General features: G+C 35.5%; 1 protein-coding gene across 1 annotated transcript; it reads right to left on the bottom strand.

Moving 5' to 3' along the window:
* Positions 1-721: 721 nt before the first annotated feature.
* Positions 722-3,979, bottom strand: LOC139098970 (uncharacterized). Its single transcript, XM_070651360.1, has 4 exons — positions 3,381-3,979; positions 2,027-2,466; positions 1,498-1,624; positions 722-1,445 (listed from the first exon to the last, which is right to left on the bottom strand). The coding sequence occupies exons 1-4, from the start codon at positions 3,977-3,979 to the stop codon at positions 722-724; spliced, it is 1,890 nt and encodes a 629-aa protein (XP_070507461.1).
* Positions 3,980-17,524: the final 13,545 nt, after the last annotated feature.

The following is a 17,524-nucleotide window of genomic DNA, read 5'->3' as shown; positions in this document are numbered from 1 at the left end:
TTTTAGGAATTTTTGAATACATACTGAATGTTATTGGATCCTACAAGGCCTGATCCGACCTAAAAGTACATTATTGAACTTTACTCTACCATACTGATCCATATTAAACCGTACTAAGCCTTATTGTGCTTTATAAGACTACATTTTATCATATTAGACCCTATAAGGCCAAATTAGACCTTATTAGACCATATTGAACATTATTAGACTCTATACGACTATATTAGACCTTATTAAGCTGTATAAGACCACATTAGACCTTATTATACCCTATTGAGACCTAAGCTATAACTTATTGGGCTTTATAGGACCTTATTGAACCTTATTAGACTCCAAAATACCATATTAGACCCTATGGAACCTCATTACACAATACCAAGACAATACAATCCAACCAATACCCCAAAAAATCCAAAAATGCACCTCATGCGCTTCAATCCCACTCCTCCAAAATACCATATTTTATTGCTAAAAGGAATCACATAAAATTCTTTTTTTTTTTTTCACTAAGCGCATTTGATTATGAATTTTTTATGACACCAACACCGCCACAATGTTGGAAGTATGAGAAGAGGAACAACATCGAAAAAAAAGAATCTTTTCCGTACTCTGACATTGTTTTAAAATATTGTAGTGATAAACATGCATAAGTTATTAAAATTAATATTAATAAATTTGAAGTGACACAAAATAATCTTGATGCCATAAATTTTTTATATATCTAAACTTTAAACATTTTAGCTTCAATAAATCGTATAAATTTAATTTTTCTTTTATGTGCTAAATAATAGATAATCCATTCGATGCCAAATGCGAGTGTGGCGAGGCTTACACCAAATGCACCGAGTCCATATAATCCAATCAATTGGTCAAGATTTATGGCACGATTCACAGGAGCTTCATTATTGCGTTGTCGTGCTAGATTCTCTTGAAATTTAATTGACTCACAATCCGATTGCCATTTAAGGATGAAGCCAGACTCGGTGATACGACGAATGAGTGTATTGACCATTGGCAACAGATGGTGGTCCTTCTTGAACAGCATAACCACAGAAAAGCTGAAGATGTTGTGAGCCTTTTCGAAGCAAAAGATTTCTTGCTCGCTGACTGGAACTTTTGCATTCATTGCATGAGCTCTGGATATAGCAAATGCTAGTTTATCATCAGCTTTTAAGTCCAACAAACATCTGTCCATGTCATAACATGATTTATAATGGCTCTGTAGAAATACAGCAGAATCATCACTTAATTCATTAAAACGTGCTTTTAAATTTTCAGCACCAGTAAACTTATAATGTCCATGAATAGCTTCATGAATTGTGGCCACCTGATGATCATAACGCGGTGTTGTTAAAACACTCAACAGAAAGCTTTGATATGCGGCAGCAAAATTTAAACCAAAGAAAAGCATGCAGGCAATGAAAAAGCGAAGAAAACCGCCGCGGCTCATAATGTGCACATATGCCAAATCCAAAGCATAAAGTTATCACAAATGACCAGAAAATATTCTCATCGCGACGATTCTCGATGCGAACAAAATTATACAGGAATATGGTGGCTAGTAGGAGTGTAAGCCATACATAGATCCACATCTTAATGTCAAAAATTATGAATATGTTCATCCCTGAAAATTTAATACATTGTGGTCATGTGGGTGATGTATAAAAGTTATTGGGTAAGGTTAGGTATGGAGCGTGCTTTAGAGCTGTTGACAGGAGGAAAGGCTGGATTTTTCTGAATCATAAGAGCATGGAACTGATCAAATGACCAGAATTGGAATAAAATTGTTGAAAATGATCAAATTGCCTGAGCAGCATATTGGCCGTCATTGTGCAGTTAGGGCAACACTGAGACTTATCCTTAAAACGGCCCCTCCTTACTATAAAAACACATTGTGCTATTTGGACTAAAAACTCATATGCAAATTCTAAACCTGCCTGACTACAAACCCCATTCAACAAGTAAGCACACACCATACTCTTCATACCCAAAAATAAGGATATCCCTCAAACACACATCTACTTACAATTCGGCGCAAGTTCACTTTTCTTCACACACCACGTCATCTCGTCACCAAGATAAGGAATTGTTGTACTTAATAACTTCCTACTCACATCATTATCATATAATCCACCAATCATCACGTCAACTTTACGTCTTATTAAGTCTGCATAAAATCCAGTATCTTCATCTTCTGTTATAAAAGCAAATGCCTTTGCATCATCAATAACTTTAAATATTGACTTCATATCAAGCTTCTCGGATATTGTTCTTATTAATTTAATCTCAATTCCACCTTCAACATCCTCACGATTACCATAAACAAATGGCTCCCAAATGTTTGTTGTTATCACCATTGGACATCCGTGAAATTTGTGCGGTAATCGAGATGGCAATTCGGGAATTAATTGGCGTAACTCAAAATTTTTACCCTCCTCGTAATCAGTGGCATTGAATGTTTCACACCTAATTTAAATTGACAGGCATGTGTATGTTGAGCGCGTGGATGGTTAAAAAAAAGCAGCAACAGAAAAAAAAAGTAGAGAGCATGAGGGAAAGAAAATTAATTATTTACGCTTCTGTTTTTGAATTTTTTTGTTGTTGTTGGTGTGCTGTGGATGTTTGTATAAAAAAAATGAGCGAGATTGTGAGGAACAGACTAAAAAAAAGTTGCTTGTTGTTGCTGTTTGAAGCTTTGATGGAAATTTAAAGAGATTTAATTTATTCTGATTGTTGCGGTTGTGATTTTATCTATGGAAGTAAATTTAATTAAAAGCTTTACTATCTCTCTTGGTGGCACTGAGTTCTATTGTACGGAAAATTGTGGCTTTTTTAAGGTTTGACAGTTTTGATGAAATATTAATTTTAATGGAAATTTAATTGGAATTTAGTGAGAGTTTTTTGACTTTGGTGGCTATATTACTGGTTGCAGACTTGTAAGGGAATTAAGGTATACCTTTCAGGAGATGTATGTTGCAGTTGCTAATTGGGATGAGGTAGTCAGCGAAAGAGTACAAAAGCGAATTCAGAAATGTGGGAGTGGTTTGATGGTCAAAACTACTGGCTGAGCCAGCTTTAAGTGCCATATAAGGAGTGGCCATGATCTGTCTGTTCAGAGAAGTCAGTTAGAACCACCCCAGACAATTTTCTGACTACATTCTCTTAAGCTGTCTGTCTTTCATAAGATTGAGTCCTTACTTGATAAACTTACAGCGTCAATTTGGGTTTAACCCACAAACCCCACCTCCTGCACCTCATATGCCTCTGCTGTCTAGGAACCATTCCTTAATAGACCAACAAACACCCAACATAATCTCCACTACAGTCAACATCACGACATCCATTGAATACCAATTGACAAAAACAAATAATTCACTTACTCGTCAATAGTTTCCAAATTATTATAGCTCAATATATTCGAGCATGAATTTCCATCGTACGGGTACCAAATGAATGTCTGAATTAAATTGTCACGATCTAGGTTCTGAATGAGGACATATACATTCAATATTGAGTAATCAAAAAATAGTTTAAATGTTCCCGACACGACCACTTCCATTTCAAATTGATCCGCAAATCGTTCCGTTACAACGACAATGAATTTAGCTTCATGATTCCACGTCTCATGTTTCTGAAGTTTTTTAATATTTTCAACAATTTCCGTTGGAAATGTGACAAGAATTAAATAATTTTTTGCCTTTTCACGTGCACGTGGCTCAGCACCTGTTCGATCGGCAGGCGGACTGTCATCCTTAATGATCATATTCACCTGATGTGTCTCATCCTCATTCAATAATTTCAATATTCTCTGTTGTACCATCATTGAGCCAGTCTCATCGTTTGGTAAGAGATTGAGAAAGACAGTTGATGAGTTTTTCAAGTAATCTTTTGCCAGATATTTGCGTATGATTTGATTGACGCAAATTGAAACATCAAATCGTCCTTCTTCTTCAATTTGTTCGCTTATAATCTCTATCATATCGATAGATGGGCCGGCAATGGAATGAGAAAAAATGAATATTTTTTATGCTATATACTTTATTTTTTCTACATCCATGCGGTTATGAGATAGGAAAATATTTTTTATGATATGAGATTTAAAATATCTCATGTGTAAACATGTTTGCTACATATTCGATCAAAATTTGTTGATGAAATTTCAGATTTTCGGATTATCTGGGTGGGATGTAGAGATACTTATGTGGGTTTTGTAGACAAGGGATTGTAAAGAGTGAGGATGTTTTGGATATTTTTTTAAACAAAATTGTTTATAAATAAGGTAATGTGGCTATATTCAATGGCTATCTTCTAAGAAACACTCATAGCATCTTCTTTCGTGTATTTTGTATGTTACCAAAGTACAGTTCTAAGTATAGGTCAATGCTGGTCAATGTATATCCTTTCGTTTCTCTAATCATCATAGATCATATGTTTTACTTGGAATTTGAGGAATTAGCAATTTTAGAACTATATCTTTGTGGATTGGGGTCAATAGAGTCATTCACATTTGAAACTTATTCAGAAATGAAGCAGATGATGCTTATGTTTCGAAAAAACTGCTTATACATCCGAAGACACATAAGATTGTGGTCATGTTGAAGAATTCGGACCAAGGCTTGGATGAGTCAACACTGAGACTAGATTAGGGTCATTATGAACGATTTAGACCCAGATTGGGTAAGTCTTTACTAGGGTTAGATTGAGATCATGATGAAAAATTTGGAACCAGTTCTGAGTCAGTCTGCATTGGGTAAAATTAGGGTCATGATAAAAAACTAACCCAAATCGAAGTGAGTGTACACTAGGGTTAGATTGGAGCCAAACTCATACTGGTCTGCGGCCAGAATTTCCAGAATATATACGTCGTATGCCTTCCGGTTACCAAACTCAATTCAGATTAGATTTCATACGAAATTGAGCCTATAAACCCAAAAGACCTTAATAAACGAAGAACTTGACTTAGAATTGATGATTCTTCAGATTACAGGCATTAATCTACCTGGTTATCAGCTCAAGCGGCCTACAATTTCACAAAATTCCCAATAAGTTCCCCCACCTTGATAATCACCTCACAAAATTAAACTTAATGCCTACACACATTGATCTAAAATTAAATAACTATCAAAATCATTCCATATCATCATTATCGTCATGTTATCCATATTGATCCATCGATAAATAAACGAGAGTCGAAAAGCCTATGCAATCATCATTAATATGCAATATGCAATCCACTTCTCATTCCTATCATGCACGTAACACTTGTAAATTTTCACATTTGCGTACACTTTTTTACGTTAATAATACAGTAGTCTGTGATAATTCCGATTTAAGAGCTTTCGACTCTACAACTTCCATTTTTAAATGATTTTGAGTACACAATAATAACAAAAAATTCATTTACCATCGAATGTTTGTGCACGGGATATTGAACAGATATGCATGAAAGTTGCAACAGTGACAATGATGATAATGCCTTTAAGCGTTGGTATCTTGTTCATTACTTCCATTTTGTTCAACTACTATTCTGCTTATGGCCCTACACATAATACTGAGATCTTCATTTATACACGGACAATAAGCTTATAGAAGCATGTAGCCTATTATTTTGATAGTATAGAATAATAAACCAGATTTAATCGCTTTCATAGTCATAATTGTATTTATTCTCTGGCTGCGATTAATGTAAATAAACTTTTTTACCACATCAGGGAGTTTGTTGCCGATGAAAAATAAATATATGTAGGAATACGGAAAACTACAATTTTTTTAGTGTATATTAATTTAGTAATGGGGTATAAGTTGGTGATTTTAAGAGTTTGGAGTGGATTTAGCGCTGTTGGCATGAAGGTTACAAGTAGTCTCTTTTATAAGTTCATGTAGGTAAATCGATCCAAATTCGGGAACCAAACTAATGTGACTCTGGCTAGGTAATCAAACCAGGGTCACGCCAGCTTGGTGCCGGAATTTTTATCAATGAACTGACATGTGCTATTAAAGAATTAAGGAATTTCATAGGCTTTGCCAAAATTGTCCGATTAGTGACTTTATAGGCTTGCCTAGCTGTATAAGAGAAACTGTTGCCTTTGTTTAAGCATAATTTAGATCTGGGTATATCCAAAAATGTATGCCTAAGCCAAGTCATTGCCAATGCATGCGAAAGCTAGAATATAATCTTTTTAAAGCGCATCATTTGATAGACATTATCTGGCAACAGGTAAGATTAGATTATCTAGATAAATGTGAATTTGTGGAACTGATCAATAAACAGAGAGGAATAAGTGACCTGTCCCTTAATGATGGGATCAAGAAGAAGAGAAATAACATTCACTGATCAGTCTATCTTCAGCACCCACATACAGTAAATCCGACAAAATTACCCCATCCACCCCAATTACCTCATTAATCTTGCTACCAAAAAAACATCCATAAGGGACCCCAACTAACTGATAATTTTGTTGAGATAGAAAATTGTTCATTATTTTCTCCAGCAAACAGCATGTATACGCGAGGGTAAACACTGGCACACAGACGTAGAGTAGAGAAAAAAAACAATCACGAAAGGATTATTGATAAATAAACATTTTATCGCTTCAACCTCTACACTTATGTTGAAATTATGATGCGGTTTTAGTCAAATTACAGATTCATTAACATTGAATTTATGCTTCATATATGTACCTACGCGAAAATGGGATAGGGAGAATACAAAGCAGTAAATTGTATTTTGTAAATATCTGGAAAATATTCAGCATGTGAGGTAGATAGAATAAGTTAAATGAGTGCTATCAATATAATACACATTACATTAAGATAGAAAATTCAAATTTATATGTATGTTTATATTCAGCCATAAGGAACGTTGATAAAAGCTTTCAATGGGCTTAAAAGCTTCGAGTATCATTTAAAGTAATGAACGCATTAAAATGAGTCAGGAAGGAGGGATAAGTACACACATTTCAGATAAATTAATTGCTTTTACGAACAGCAGTACAGCATGTGAAGTTGAGGGGAAGTGCATTAAAAGTTCGAAAAATACTTGGAAATATGGAAAATCTTCCTGAGTGGATTGAAAGTTTTTTTGAGAGCGTTGATGGATGCATTATATTTTAAGTCACGGATTGTGTTTGGGGCTTGCTGACTTGTTACTTTAATGCTTTTTTAGCTGCAATAGTTGATTGATTCTTCACAATCCTAGATGAAGGACAGTAGCCTGAATGCAAGGGTACAGAGAGGAGCTGAAGTAGGTTTCCAAAAAGGTAGCAGGTAGACTTAGGTTTGACCCTCAAAACACCCTCAATACCCCCTAAAATTCCTTTATTGTCTTCACAATCCTTAACAAAATTCACAGAATTTAAACTCAAATCCATGAGAATTCTGTCCATCATTTAAGACTTCCATCAGCTTTTTCATTCTACTTTTTTATGTCCTCAGTTTATCTCACGTGCACACCAAGAATCGATGATAAAAATCCTTGTGGATTTATTCCTTCTTTTTATTTTATTACATTCTGTTTATTTCATCATAACATTTAGATTTCCTCTCATCTTCCGATCATGCCTTTTAAAACATGGCAATTTTCCGTAAGATTGTATTGTGTTGGGTAAGTATAGTAATGGTAGGTGAGGTCAAGTGGGGTGAAAAGCGCAGAGTTTGAGGAGTTTAAGGTTTAGTCAGGATTGATTCACTTCAGTGTACTCGTGAGTGTACTGAGTGTAGTTAGTGGACTCATGAGTGTACTGAATGGACTGAGTGGACTTGTAAGTATCCAGAGTGGAGTTTTAAGCATACTGAGTGAACTTGTGAGTGTATTCAATCAGTAGACCTGAGTGTACCCATTCTTATAAGCATATACATTGATTCTTAAGTCAATTAAGCCTTTAAGTCTAATTCCCAGTACCAGTAGCCATGGCACTCCATCACCATCCACAAGGACACATCTTCCAAGCTTCTAACATCATTCCAAATCCAAATTCCATTCCCATCCAACAAGCATATCCATTGCACAGTCTATTTCAGACATATGAGTCTAAACGATCAATATTCATAAAAATAAATCGATATAAAATGTTAAAAACTCTTCTAAAAGTTGAAGAGTCATAAAACTAATAGCCATTCAAGGCAAAAAATTCATGGTGTTAACAATTCAGTCAACGACAATTTCCATTTCGATAAAAAAAATTCCACTTCCAATAAAACAATTCACAATAATATCTGTTGATTGAAAAACTCTGTAACAGAAGAGATAAATACAGTGCAAAAAATAAAATATACAATGAACACCTCTAAAGCTTATTGACAAAGTGTTCTTCACAATCGATTTTCTCACAAAATCCGCGAAAATGCTCTGAAAAGTCATCAAAAAGGTGGTGAGCAAATAAGAGAATTGAGGAGACACAGAGGGGGTAGTTTGTAAATGATGTAGAGTAAAATTGACAAAAGTTTGATCTAAGGCTATATCGGGAGCATTTCCAGTGAATACCAGCTACTCTTTGGGCGTATTTAGTGACCTTAACAACGGGTTACCGACAAAATCCCACTGTACATTTGCCCACTGTTCATTAGCCCACTGACATTTTCCCACTGGTACATATGCCCACTGGTACATATGCCCACTGGTACATAAGCCCACCGGTACATTTGCCCACTGGTACATTAGCCCACCGGTACATATGCCCATTGGTACATAAGCCCACTGGTACATATGCCCACTGATGCATATGCCCACCGGTACATATGCCCATTTTTACATAAGCCCACCGGTACATATGCCCACTGGTACATAAGCCCACCGGTACATATGCCCACTGGTACATAAGCCCACCGGTACATATGCCCACTGGTACATATGCCCATTGGTTCATATGATAGCTAGTGGAAAAAATTTGAAAAAATATTTTTTTTATATTTATTTATTTTTTTGTTACACCTAGTCTATATTATATATTTTTTAAAAAATATATCATGATTTTCTAGATGACCGGATACTTTTGTCTTTGGCTAGGTAGTGCCTTTGCCTAGGTATTGATTTTCACTAGGCAAGCTTACAAGAAGGCAAATTTGCTTGCTTATCAATAGCTAATGTCTGTGATAGATTTATGCCTTTGGTAGCAAAACGATAAGTGACAACGCTGCATAAATCTATACTTTTTTAATCAGTAGCTTTTTTCTTCATAATATTAAATCTACATGCAGAAACAGTCTGCATTTTATTTATCTTCAAGAAGATACATTTATATATGCTTTCTTTATAAATAAAATGCCTTTTGAAGAAAACAGAAAAAACTTCTCCAAATTACCATACCAAAATTTAGTTAATCACCAACAAGAAACTGCCTAACAGAAGGAGTTCACTGGCTCCGAATGTCAATTAGGAACTAGTTGTCTATCTAGGGCTAAATGTTTCTGTCAATTACGTCAACCTTAAAATAGAAGACTTTTTCTAGTACATAAAGAAGCTTCATTGATGAAGATCTTGCCTTGTATCAGCCAAATTAGGGTTTCCAGAATTCCCGTTCCCGAGAAATTTCGGGAATCGGGAACGGGAACGGGAATCGCCTTCGGGAACGGGAATATTCCCGGGTAATTTTTACTCCAAATTTTTGAAATTTTTTTGAGAAAAATTGATAAAACTTGAATAAATATACAACAGATTATGTATATAAACACATTAGTTTTAAATTATTAATTAAAAGACATTTTTTCAAAAAAAAATTCCTAAAATTGAAAATTTTAAGTCAAAAAAAGTTTGGTTAAAATGTTTTTTATAAGAAACGGGAATTCGGGAATATTCCCGTCAGAATTCGGGAATCGGGAACGGGAATTCCCGTTCCCGTTCCCGGGAATTCCCGGGAAAGTTCCCGTTTTTGGAAACCCTAAGCCAAAAGACTATGAGAAAAGCCAAAAATTCATGGGCAGAAGCTAATGATTAATCATCTAGAAAATCATGCGATATTTTAAAAAAATAATAATATAGATACTTTAACAGAAAAAAAAGGATTTAAAAAAATTTTTTTTTTAAATTTTTTCCACTAGTGGGCATATGAACCAGTGGGCTTATGTACCAGTGGGCATATGCATCAGTGGGCATATGTACCTGTGAGCTTATGTACCAGTGGGCAAATGTACCGGTGGGCTTATGTACCAATGGGCATATGTACCGGTGGGCATATGCATCAGTGGGCATATGTACCAGTGGGCTTATGTACCAATGGGCATATGTACCGGTGGGCTTATGTACCAATGGGCATATGTACCGGTGGGCTAATGTACCAGTGGGCAAATGTACCGGTGGGCTTATGTACCAGTGGGCATATGTACCAGTGGGCTAATGTACCAGTGGGCAAATGTCAGTGGGCTAATGTACCAGTGGGCAAGTGTCAGTGGGCAAATGTCCTACACCCTTAACGACGTTCCCCTTTGGACGTACCCCGGGATTACACCGACTTATCTCCGTGGGAGTACCCAACGACGCTCTCATCTGGATGTACTCTGTGACCACAATGACGCAATTCCCTGGATGAATCCAGTAACCTCAAAGACGCCTCTATGTGGACGTTCCCCTTAACGACAATTTGATACTTCTCTGGTCGTTCTTAGTGACCTCAACGACCCTCTCTCCTGAACATGCCTCTGTACTTTACCCTAGTGTTCAGCAAAGAACCACATACCTGCATTTTCTGCATTTTAAATGCTCAATCCATGACCAAACCCTAATATACCCCCAAAATAAATAGCCATCATTAAGGTACAACCCCAAAAGTAATTCCCTACCGAACCATCAATGTGATTCGACAATAAAAACGAAAGAATCCAAAAAAGAAACACAAAAAGTCAAATGGGTCGATGGCAATTTTTATTGAAATTGTTTTCACTTTATTCCGTTCCATTTTCTTAAAGGCAGTGCGAACTGAGACATATTTCACAGCAATTTTATTGCAAAACATTAAAATGAAATCTTTACGTCGCGCCACATACAGTGCCAGTGCGAAAAAAAAAGTGAGATGAAAATGATAAAACATAAACCTTAGTTAGGATGTATGAAGCCTTGATTTGTTTGAAATTTATTTTCATTACTGATTGTTAACATTTTTTTTTTATATATTCTCAATTGCTTCTTCCTGCTCACACTATGACTCACACATTTGCTACCAATTTAATGTCTTTAAAGTCATTTCATGCTGATTTATGATTGCAAGATGGAAGTCAGCAACAAATTGAAAATTACTCAGTTAAGATTACATATTGGCATGGATGCAGGAGGCGAAAGAGAGAATTGAAATGTATGCAAAATGGAATGAAATTTTCAAACTTAAGTTAGAGATGAGGAATTCTTCTTTTTTCAAGGGGTTGATTGGAAGTGATGTCTATTGAATATTGGGATGTAAAGGGTAGGCAGACTTGAGGAATCCGGATGTCTCGAGTATGGCAGATTTTCGAGATTGAATCAGGTTTAAGATCAAGGCAATGTTGAGATACATCAAGGACATCTCAAAATCCGATAGTAAGGTAGTCTGCCAGTCGTCTGAACGTCGTGACTTTGCAAGATTCTTGAAACGCTGATGATACCGAGACATTGTTCCCTTATCAAGAAATCTTGTAAGGATTCCTAGCATTTCTTTGGTTTCTGGATATCTTGACAATCTTAACAATCTCGAGAAATCTTCATCACGTCTCAAAAATCTAGGGAAGCTCAACATCCTTACCATCCCCTCAACCAGCAATGAGGTCTAATGAGTCAGTACTTTGAGGCTGTATAAGCTCAATTTGTCTGCATTTATGGCTATCCCCCAACAAATCCTCTCCTTCCTGAACACACCCTTGCTCTTGACACACCCAAATCACAGAATGACCTTCAACCCCATCCTTAAAGTTCAGCTACTCTAGCCTATGTTTTCTCGAAGTCTCGGTCTCTCCATCAGAAATCCTTATTTCATCCACTTCTACTAACTTCTCAATACACCAGACATCATAAGCAAACAAACCCCCACCTCCTTACTCCAAATGTGGAGTCATGCTGAGAAAAATAAAAAAAATTATTTTTTTTTTTCATGTGCAGATTGAACATTTTAACGTCATGACATTTTATATGGAAATTCGTTGACAGAGAAAAGATGAGGAATGAAAGATGAGAATTTATTTCTCAAATAAAGGCTGGGGACGCATTTTTTTTTATTTGCAAGAATTATTGGAATTCATAAGAAATTCTCGGCTTTTTTATTGAAAAAAGGAAGATTTTATGTCTATCTTCGGTCATTGATCTGTGGATTATACAGCATATATTCTAATCCCTTAGTGTCTTCATCAAAACACATTGACCCGGGAAGTGCATGAAGTAGAATTGGATGAAAATTCGGCTCTAGGTAGACTTGACTGTGGCCTGAGACTGGATATCGTTGAATCCGATTTGAGGGTTAAGTCATGCTAACCTGGGGACATGTCTTTGTTCATTAAGACACCAGGTTGACTTGACTATGGTCTGAGGTTCGAATCTGGCATATGCCTTAAGTCATGCTGGTCTGGAGACAGATCCTCAGTCATTTCTACACTCTGTGCCTTCCGGGCAAGGCCCAACAAATTACCATAAAATGTCTATTCCGACAAACTTGCTTTTAATTTCCCATTCCAAATTATTCATTCTAAAATATCAAATATCACGCTCTTAAATAGATTCGAGCTCATCCTTCATGATGTATTAGCTTCATCAATCCCACAAAAACCTCATAACAAACATACATACATACATACATACGTGTATCACAATCGATACACGAGCACATAAGTCATTGACTTAACATAAATCACGTCAAAATAAATATAAATTTGCTATCAAGCAGTTGAAATTTTAATAATGCATGACCTATAAGCATCAAGTTTAAAAATAAATTAATATTTTTTTTTGGTTGTTCCTGGTGATGAACAGGCAGACATTCATCATGATATCATCATTCACATTAAAATTATCACGCTAAAAAATCATTCAATTTATTTTATTTTTGCAGATTCAGAAATATGAAAATGCTTCTTTATCACCACAGGATATTTCATATGTTGAAACATATATGTGCATGTTTTAATGTGTACAGATACACAAAGCACACGCAATTTTCATTTATTTTTCAGAAGTTTGGATTCAACATTAATAATTTTTGATGGTTAAATTTATTTTTGTTCGATATCCGAGGAGCTGTGTAGGTGTTAGATGATGCAGATTGTCCAATTAGATTGGATTTTTGAGGAGTCTATTCATGGGCGTAGCTAGAAATACTGTCATTGGGTGAGGAAGGGTTTTGAAATTATTTGAATGGATCTTGACAATTTGGGGATGGATTTTTGGATTTTTGTCTCGAAAAACCCTAGAAAATGGATGAATTTCATCAAAAAAGGAAAGATCCCAAATCTCTCGCCTCCCTGGATACGCTTCTGATATTTAATGTCAATACATCCTGGAGTTCGTGATATGAATCCCGTATCGTGAGTACCAAATTTCAGTCCTAGATGCAATTGAGACTCAAAGTTCGTAGTAGAAATGGTAATATCCGGGTTTCTTCGCTTACCAGTCCACCTTTTGCTTGTATCCCCTTCCACAGATTGTCTCCTGTCGATGGTCATTTAAATTAATTGCTGCTTAGAAGTTAGCCGATATAGACGAATGTCCCGAAGAGTTTATTAGCGAAAGCCAGTAACATGTAGAACGGGCCATCGGGGGAAAGAGTGCGAGTCGGCTTTAGAAGGCTTTAGTCGACTAAGTCCGACTTCAACCTCTGCTACTAAATATTGACATATTAATGTAATTAAGCATGATTATATTCTGTAAAACTAAATTCATCTCTATTTATATATCAGCTTACAAAAATAATTACAGAATTTTCTATTTCCATGCCAAAGTTAATCCCCCGACCATAAATATTCTCTCTATAAATTAATCCTGAATATTTCAATATTTTCACTCGTTTACATATTCATCCACAACTCGCACTCGATACTCTATGTTTGATTTATTTTAGTGCAATAAAAATATTCATTATTGATTTATCAAATATTTAAATACACAGACACACATTCATTGGAAGATATACAGCTACAGTGATTTTTTCAATTATCTATTCAGGAAAATTTATGAGCTTTAAATGCCTCACGGGATATCGGTGGCAATAGAGACTCATGCTTTAAATTCACCTTGAGCTAAAAAAAAATCGAAATGAGAATTGAAAATTGTGTAGCTGAATGTGAATGTTCATTTCCTCTTGTGTACAGTAAAGTGGCTTAATGTCAAAATAAAACTGCTATAAAAAAGAATCCCTTAAAGGAAGCGAGAACAGAAACGGTGAAAAGAGCAGGAATGAATGACGGGAATACGTTAGTTCCATATGTTCACATGCTTAAGCATAAAACAGTGCATAATATCTCAACATGAATCACTGTACATATATGCTATATGCTACAATGAGTGCTAAAGACAAAATGGCTCAGTTTGAAATTCAAATTTTTTATCCACCATACCCGACTTCACTTCTACAATCATATCCTAAATAAAGGAAAGAAAATGGGAACAACAAGCAGTAACAACAGTCACTTTTAACTATAAGATTTATCACATTCATAGGAAATGGAAGTAAGAAATAATTTTTTATAGTGAAGTAGTATAACGATCAGAATTTCTCAAGTGATTTGAGTACTTAGGGGATATATCTTTTAGTGCTGGTTTTTATGTGGTTTATTGGGTTTTTATGGGCTGTCATGGTTGATGGTGTTTTAAGATCCTTCAGGAAATGGAACATTTCTATAGTTCAAGGTTATTTTTGAAGTTTTTGAGTAATTCTGATCTGTGTAGATATGGTCAAACACATATTCAGTACCATATACAATGGACCATGGATATGATGGGTATTAAGACCTATGAAGCAATTTTTTACTCTCTTGGATTACACATTAAATTCTCTCCTGAGTGTGCAACTGAACTTGTCATGACACAGAATCACGTCATGTCGCGATACAATTGTGTGTCATGGAAGATAGGTTATGAAGCACTGTGCAGAACATTGTAGAATGATGACACGCTGCATCAAGTATAATTCCACAGTGCAACAATCTCACTTTCTCGCTACTTATTTAATAAAAACAGACAAAGTTCTGGCCACAGGTTACGGACGGATTTGAATGAAATTCTGGTTAGTAGAAGGTTTATTGGTCTATCAAGACTTACTGACTGACTACTTAAAGGCAAAGGCGCACGACGGCTCATTGTCGCATTCAGTATTCGTCGGAAGCTGGATCTGTCTTTAGGATCTTTCAAGGACCCATCCTTAAATTAAAGCTAAGGGAACTTTAGAAGTCACGTCTCACAATTAATCTGTACTGTCAGGAAAAGAAGTAAGTTAAAGAGCATAACATAATAACTCTGTACCTCAATATCATGTTTTGATCAGAGTCAAACCATAAAATGTAGTCAATAGACTACAATCTGATGTAGTCCCAGTAGTTGCTCAAAAATCCTACTCCAGAGCTCAATGGCAACTAAAATTTTATATGCATTCGTGTCCACTTGATCCAACTTCGAGCTCTAAACCTACAAGACAATCTGACTATCTCCCACACAGCACTTCCATATCCTCCAAGTTTATTATAAAAATTCCTCAAAAAAAAAATAGCAAAACAGCAGTAAGAGAGCTGCATCTGTATAATATTCAAGAAATATAAACATAAAAAATGAAACATGGCTTTTAAAGATGAAAACGATAACGTTTACCATAGACAGAAAGAAAGCAAAAAAAAAAAGAAGAGCGAAACGAGAAGGAGCAGCAAAAGAAAACAACATTAAAATGCCTTTTTAAAAATCATTTTGAGATGAATGAGGAACAGGAAAAAGAAGAAGATGAAACGAGCTTGCTTTCAATGTGCAATGATAAAAAAAAGAAGGAAGAGATTCTTATTCTTTGTGTGGCGAAGCGTTTCTTTCATGCTTTTATGCTCACATATTCCTTCATATAAAAACGACTTATTAAAAACTAATTTTTCAAATTTATGATAAATTGAGCACAATTGTGAGTTTGAAGTTCTTAGTTCATTTTTATCCTTGAATCAAGATAGACTTTATAGCATATTTATGTCATTTTATTTTAAAGGAAATATTTTGCATGAATTTAAAGTATTACCGATGATTTATTACAGATGACCACAGGATGCCCCGGTATATAGAGTAATCTTTGCAGACTTTATGGATGGCAAAAGATCAATAGGAAGACCGAAAATGTCCTGGATTGGATTTGTTGATAAGGACGTTAGAGTCCTCAATATCCAGAACTGACACAAATTATCGAAAGATAGAGCTGTCTACAGACGTTCTTAAAATGCGGAAATGGCCCCAGCCAAGGAAGTAAGTAAGTAAGTAAAGAAGATTTATAAAATATTGTCAATATCTCAAGTGTATTTACTGCTCCACATTCGATTCAGCAAGACAGATCAGCAGCATTCTCAGCCTTAGAAGATTTTCAATTTTTAAATGTATTTTCTATTCAGGAAATGCACTCAAAAAGCATGCGAGTCCGGAAGTAATCAATCGAAATATTCTTCTATTGTATTTCAAGAATTTCATCAACTGAGGATTTTTTATGTGCTTCTCATATACATAGTAGAGATAGGAAGGTGACGTAGTTAGGGTACAAGGTATAGCCTGGATTTTGAGGTTTTCTGACTATTGCGTATTGTAAATCTCACTTTTAAGGTGAAAGCAGCTCATTGCATATGGTAAGTGGTCATTCGCTTATTATGCAAGCGGGAGTTGGAGGTCCAAAAAGATTTTTCACGTTACGTAATAAATGAACAGTTCCTACTCTTAAAAGTCTATAAATTACAAGAAATTCCAATTAAAATTTAAGTAGCAAATTGAAAATATTTCTTCTAATTTATAAGCATTCCCACCAATTTCACTTCCAATATATGCTCCCTGGCTAAGCTTATGCACTACATACATATATTATTCAGAACACAACAGCTATTAATAAGCTGAAGCATTTATCATTGACTTAAGAGTTATTTTTAAAAACATCCCAGTAATGCCTGCAAAGTCACAATCCAAATGATCAATAAAAGACAATAATTACAAGACATTATTATCCCCTGTAAAGTGCTCTCAAGACACTTTTTCATGTTCATTGTGAGGTAGATGAGAATAAGCAGATCATGAGCTCATCGCATTCCAAGGCACTTTAATACTTAATGTTCATGTTTTGTGTCACGCACAACAATATTTTGAGCCTTTAGAAATTCTTCAGTAAATAACAACAACTTCCAGCTTTAATATTTGCTTTCATTTATGTCAGGGGTGGACAACCTGTGTGCTGTGACACTAGTTTGTAGATTGGCACCAGTTTATAGGAAGAATGTTTAGAAATGCAAGGAATCGGATGCTGGTCGAGGATGCGAACCTCGTGGTGGCCGAGAGGAAAAAGGTTGTCCAGCACTGCCTTACCCCCTTCACGTTCGCACTACACCAAAAAAAAATTTCGTAAAGAAATAAAAATTG

This window comes from Chironomus tepperi, unplaced genomic scaffold (assembly GCF_022539635.2).
Source record: "Chironomus tepperi strain 1889 unplaced genomic scaffold, CSIRO-AGI_Ctep_v1 contig_456, whole genome shotgun sequence".
NCBI classification, from domain to species: Eukaryota; Metazoa; Arthropoda; class Insecta; order Diptera; family Chironomidae; genus Chironomus; species Chironomus tepperi.
Note: the sequence above shows the minus strand (reverse complement) of the source record. Positions and strands in the feature narration are given on the sequence as shown.